We start from the raw sequence: 6,473 nt of genomic DNA, 5'->3' as shown, positions 1-6,473 counted from the left end.
TTCTAATTTGTCATTAACGGATGGCTTCATAATCGATCGATATTTGGTGGTGACTATCGGTCGATATTGAGCTGCGACCGTCGACCATCTCTTGCTTCCAGCAAAGCTCAAAAGATCTCTAAATAGCTCCAAATACATCATTTCCTTGCAAATAGTACTTGAACCTGTAAATACTCTAAATACACTCTACATAATAATAAATGTATCTTAAAACATTTATAAACCATGGTTAATAGTAGGTAAAATTGATGGTCTATCAATTCTTAAGATTGCTTTGTTTGTGCGACTCGTTGTAGTTCGCTGGTGATTTTGCCATCCATTCTTTTCAGAGTGCTTAGGCCTTACTACTTGTTTCATGGTGGTTTCTATCTAGGTGGGTCGTATTATGTGTTGTCCGACTTCGCCGCATTCAGAAGTTTTATGAAGATTAATAGGTCTTTAACTTGCTGGATTGTGAAGCCATGGGTTCTTTGTGATGGGAGTTGTCGATCTTGGGAGAGTTGGACTCTCATCACAGTGAGAGAGGTTTAAAAGCATCTATGTTGTTCTTGCTTTGTGAGTCATACTCCATCTCTCTCACTCTCACAATCTCATGTCTTTTTTGGGTTTTTGAATTTACTTCTTACCCACATGTGTATGGGATTAGTTAGTCTATAGATGCCTACTGGTGTCTTTTTCGTTGAGTTTTAATTGTTGGCAAGTTTGGTCTAGACTTGTAAGGATACTTTTGATTGAATACCAAGCGTTAAAAAAAAAGTGAAAAACATGTAAATTTTACAGGTATACTTTGGCAAACTGTAAACCATGATGGGTTAGTGTATTTAGTTAACATGTATCATACATGTGTAAAGTACATAGTAATCGTTAGGCGAAAGTAATATATTACATATCTTTAATGAAAGTGAATAAGTCCATAAAGTTAAATATTACACATAGCTAGTAGCAGTTTATATTCTACTCTATATACTCCTCTTTCTTTTGCTTTTTAAACTCTACCAAGATAAATAGAAATTGTTTAAGCAGAATAATTATTTGTTTGTTTTTTACGGAAGTTATATTGTTCTTAAACAGAAGTGGAATAATCTATTTTCTGTAAAGAAAGAAAGCTATATTGTATTGTATAGCCAAATAATTAGGAATGTTATAATTTTTCTAATGAGTTGTGAATAGGTCCAAATTTAAATGACAATTTTTTAAGTATATAAAATGTAGGTACTTAAAACTAATATTAGCGTGTTTTATGTTTTATCACCATCAAAAATTTATTATAATAATTAGGTTTAATACAATAAAATCAACCGCAAATGTATAATAATAATTAAACTATTATTACTTATTTCTTAAAAGGTTAAAATTTATTAATAATATGTGCATATATTTATCGAATAAACAAATTAAATATTATCATTATCTAAATTCATTTCTATTTTAAGTTTTTTTCTCTAGGTTATCATAAATCTATTATTTACGATATGTTTCTGCTTCGAGATCTCATGTTAAAAGTTAAACTGATTAAAATCATAAATACACTTAATATTAATATTATTAATAATAATAATTAATAATAATAGTTATAATAATAATAATAATAATAATAATAATAATAATAATAATAATAATAATAATAATAATAATAATAATAAGAATAATAATAATAATAATAAAGCCTATCATTATATAAGTAACCATAAATGTGCATATATTTATCAAATAAATTAAGAAAATATTTAAATTATCTCAATTTGTTTTTCCTTTTAGTTTTTTTTTTAATTTACCTTTTACTTGTTTTGTTTTTATTTTGGTTTTGTATTTTCGAAGTTTGTTCATATTATCATAAAAATAATTTAGAGTATAAAAAATAACTTTTAATACTGATCTTTAAATTTATAATGCATTTACTAATAAATATCCATAAGATAATTATGCATGGATGCACGGACAAAACATCTATATCAAATGAATTTTAGTCGATCAGAAAAAAATAAAACACTATTAGGGATTTACCAACAAAATTTGGATTATCTACCCAAATATCAACAGAAATGGCATATATATATATGAAATTTTTGGCATTTTTAGGTAAAAAATTTACAATTGATTTACAAAGAATGGTTTTGCAAATCTTTTACATATTTATAATAACCAACTTACAACAAAATTTATTAGGTAAAGCCCATTAGAAACAAGTTTCATTTCCTCCTTAAGAATTAGTTTGCTCGTAAATTTGTCGTTAAAGAAATGTAAAACTCTTTGTCGTAGAAAGTTTGCTACTTTACAACCCATTTACAACGAATCTTCTCCTACGTTGTACAGTCGATGTAACTTTACATGTATATTGACGAATTTTTTCTCATAAACTTATTTCGAATTTACTATGAATTTTTCTATCGTCGTTAGTTCGTCCTAAAGATACGAAGACCATTTTCCTTCGTAATGTTTTCTTCTAGTGTTGTACACTAGCTATTAACTAGACTATTCATATAAAATGGTTTTCAAGTCAACGTGGTCATATTGTATGAGTGTCTGTGAACACATTTTTTTGGTTACTACTTATAGTTATATGTTATTGATTACCCCAACAATACGGGTTTTAGATATATTTGAATGATGACAGGACGGTGACACCGCCGTTAATAGTAACAAAAATTTCCATATATATCCGTGTATCTATTTGTTTTGTTACTATTAGAACCGCACTGCAGTTGTTCTATAGTTGTCCCACATGTTACCATTCGGATCCTATATAAAGAGTTTCGAGAATCAGATCCCTAATGATTGAAATATAAAATTTTTTTGAGAAACTGATTAAGGTTAATAGTCTAAATAATGTTTACCCTTGAAAACACCATCATTAAGTTGTTAGATTTTTTTTTTTTTTGAGAAAATAGATTTTCTTTTTAACATCGAAGTTGTTAGTTAGGTTACTCGATCAGTAACCTTGGTGAAACTTATTTGCCCGCACATATATCATGAAGTCGTATAAATAGATCGAATAATGTCCCGCATGTTACCATTTGGTTCTTATATAAAGAGTTTCGAGAATCAGATCCCTAATGATTGAAATATAAAAAAAATTGAGAGACAATCGAAACACAATGATTAAGGTTAATAGTCCAAATAATGTTTACCCTTGAAAACACCATCATTAAGTTGTTAGACTTTTTTTCTTAGAAAATAGATTTTCTTTTTAACATCGAGGTTGTTAGTTAGCTCGATCAGTAACCTTAGTGAAACTTATAAATAGATCGAATAATCTATATACATGTAGTCACATGGAGCAAAACGCGTAATGTCTTGTACTTGCTGTAGTCTACAGGGGCGTGTCATGTCTTTGTCGTTTCCTTAGAAAATGGAGCTAATTTCGCATTTCACATTGTATGTTTTCAAGAACTTGAAATTTTGTATGTGTATTATTCATAAAATGCATAGCAAAACACACGTCAAAAGACAAATATACTGCACGTTAGTCGCTTCACGGTAAGCACGAGTATGATTAACAATGACATCCTTCTCATTCTTGTGAAAAATATATAATGATATAATTGAACGAAGAGTCCACAAAATGTCACATTCTTTCATTCTTTGTTAGACCGAAACTCTATCATTGCGATTGTGAGACAAAACTTGTGTTGTTCTTTTACTGCGGTTGTTCTACTCAGTGGTTCGATTAACACATATTGTTCTTTATTGTAATAGTCTTTTTCAACTGGAATAATTGCAAAAACAAATTGTAACAAAAATGTATATTTAACAAAATAACAAATATACAAAACGTTTTAGCCATTAAATTCTTAATGCATCTCAATTAATTCCTCATTAGCGTTAGGAGAATCTTTAGACAACCTCTTTTTAATCTGATATCCCTACATACGACAATTTTTTTTGATATCCCTACATAACTAACACGTAACAATTTTGACAAGTTTGAAGCAGTTCAGTAACGTGCTTATATATGATTGGCTGACTTAGACAAATTTAGAGAAAGAAAAGACGGCATAGGTCTATTGTATGCATATGGTAGTAACCACTAAAGCGCATTAAAGTGAGCTAATAATACAATAAGTTATGATCATGTCCAAAGAGGATCCGACCACAACATGGATGAATTATTATTGTTGTTGTTGTCATCGAGGAATCCCAAATCATTGGTCACTTCGTCGTGGCTACTAATGAACTCGTCACCACTTTCAAATGAACTCTCAAAGGACATATTTTGTTGTCCTTCCTGTTGCTCTGATAAATTTGCTTGCTCCGTTTTATGTAATAGTTCGAGTAGATCTGATCTTTGGAGTTGCATGCTCACTAGGTCTACTTGAGTTTTCGCAAGTTGTGCTTGAAGCTCACACACTTGTCTCTGCAAATGGTAAATCGCTCCCGCACAGCCGTAAACCGGATCTCTCATCCTAGCTCCTGCTTCATAAACCATGCTATTAACCGTATCTGTTCTTTGAGATTCCGGAAGTTCCTGATAGCGAAGACAAACCGATATATATTTAGAAACGTATCATGTTTTCACTAAATATGCTTTTTAGATGAGGATACAGAAATCTCGGACATTTTGTGGTTTGTGGATTGTAGGCGTATTGTTTAATAGATGAAATGATTGAACTTTTGTAATTAACATTAATAGTTATTTTGTGATATTATGTTAGACCGTAAAGAAATCTTACATGAGTTTTTTAAGGTTAATGAAAAGAAATTGTTGAAATAGACCTGTAAGAGGCGATCACCTCATGTTCTTTCAGCAGTTATACTGAATGTTGTATTCTTTGCTTTGAAATCAATATAATCGATCAGTTGAAAAAAGACATGTAATGTAAGTGTACATAAGACTTTTTTTTTTAAGGGTTAAGATATGTTTATTTTTATATTTTTTTTTTTTGAACTTTGGCTTAAAATGTTTATTTTTATATTGACATATATAATTAACAGGGAGATGCATGTAGCTTTGAGGAAAGGTTTTGTTGACCTTTCGTTCAATTTGTAGGGCCTTGTTTATGTAACATGCTTGTGCACCCATATTGTTCAAAAACTAGACTTTTAACCACTGTAACTTCATTTTCACATTTTGAAACGAATTTTCCAATTAAAAATAAATTAAATGATTTATATACAGAGAACAAAAACACTTGCTGCTAAAAAATAGCTTTATATTAGAAAAAAAAAACGATTTTATGAATAACTACGAGATTGTTTGTGTTAATTTTCCCTTATAATTTTGATGCTAAAATACTAGTAAGCAAATGTAAAATATATGCTCATGTACACACGTGTGTAATTACATACATAGAAATTACAAACGTGTTGCAAGTAATAAATAAAGAAAAGAAAAGTACCTGCAAGAACTTAATAATGTTGCTAGCTCCGAAGACACGGTGGGCGATTATGAACTTCGCTGGATCCGTCGGAGGAAAATACGGGGCCAATACGCATTTCTCGGCGCACCGGCGCCGCAAAATCTTGCAAGCCGCACAAGGGCTTAGCACTACCGTCTGTTGTTGTGGCTGCTCCGGCGAAAGAGGCGGCGGAGGTGAAGAAGTGGGAGAAGCAGAGTTGGCAGGAGTGGTGGTTTTTTCCACGGCGGAGGAAGTAGGTGCAGCAACCGAAATGCCACCAAAAGTTTCCATCTTTAGCATGATTCTTAATTTCTTGTGGGTAAACTGATAATTTTTTTTCTTTTGGTTTAATTGGTTGAGTTGTAAATAAGGAAAAAGTTAGAATGAAAGTAGTTTGTGAGCGAAAGTGTTCTGTGTTGTGTGAAGTGATTTTTTTTTGACAACGGTTGTGAAGTGATTTATAGTAAGGAAGATTGTGGTAGTATTTATACAGATAGAGAAAATGATCATGTGACAGATAGAGAAGAATGATCATGTGATGTCATAAAACTGAACTAACTTTAAAATAAATAATCAATTCAATAATTAAAAATGAACATTCATATTATTGATTTGAAGTTATTAAAACGGAATCATAATTATTTATATTTTAGAAGAGTAATTTCGATAATAGTAATCCACCAGCATATTTACAAATTACATTCACAATATTTTTATATGATTTTTAGTTTGGCTGAGAGATTCTCGCTGCGAGATAATATAGAAGGTGAAGTTTAAGAAAGAAAATATAAAATCAAGGATCTAATGTTAAGTGGTTTGGGTCCAGAATCTGCATAGGTTTCGATTAGTCTTTTGTTGTTAAAAAATGTTAAGTTTCCGAAGTTTAGATAACTGCATTATAACTAATTATTAATATTTATAATTTATAATAGTTATTAATAACTATTGCAATTATCTATTTTACTTCACATACTAATTAGAAGTTGTAATAGTTAGTATTAAAAGTTTCGATTAGCCTTTTAGTTATTAATCATACTATTAAAAGTTTGGGGTACGATATGTTTGTTTAATATCATATCAGAAGAGCAAAAAACCAGGACAGGTAAATAATTATTTTTATTGAATTTCTGAATATGA

The 6,473-nt window shown here is 30.2% G+C and overlaps 1 protein-coding gene across 1 annotated transcript; it reads right to left on the bottom strand.

The window, feature by feature from the left end:
• Positions 1 to 3,883: 3,883 nt before the first annotated feature.
• LOC106333187 (LOB domain-containing protein 11-like) lies at positions 3,884 to 5,768 on the bottom strand. The gene is made up of 2 exons (XM_013771665.1): positions 5,337 to 5,768; positions 3,884 to 4,465 (listed from the first exon to the last, which is right to left on the bottom strand). The coding sequence occupies exons 1-2, from the start codon at positions 5,634 to 5,636 to the stop codon at positions 4,070 to 4,072; spliced, it is 696 nt and encodes a 231-aa protein (XP_013627119.1). The 5' UTR covers positions 5,637 to 5,768; the 3' UTR covers positions 3,884 to 4,069.
• Positions 5,769 to 6,473: the final 705 nt, after the last annotated feature.

Source organism: Brassica oleracea, chromosome C3 (assembly GCF_000695525.1).
Source record: "Brassica oleracea var. oleracea cultivar TO1000 chromosome C3, BOL, whole genome shotgun sequence".
In the NCBI taxonomy this organism is placed as follows: domain Eukaryota; kingdom Viridiplantae; phylum Streptophyta; class Magnoliopsida; order Brassicales; family Brassicaceae; genus Brassica; species Brassica oleracea.
This window is presented reverse-complemented; position numbering and strand designations above follow the sequence as displayed.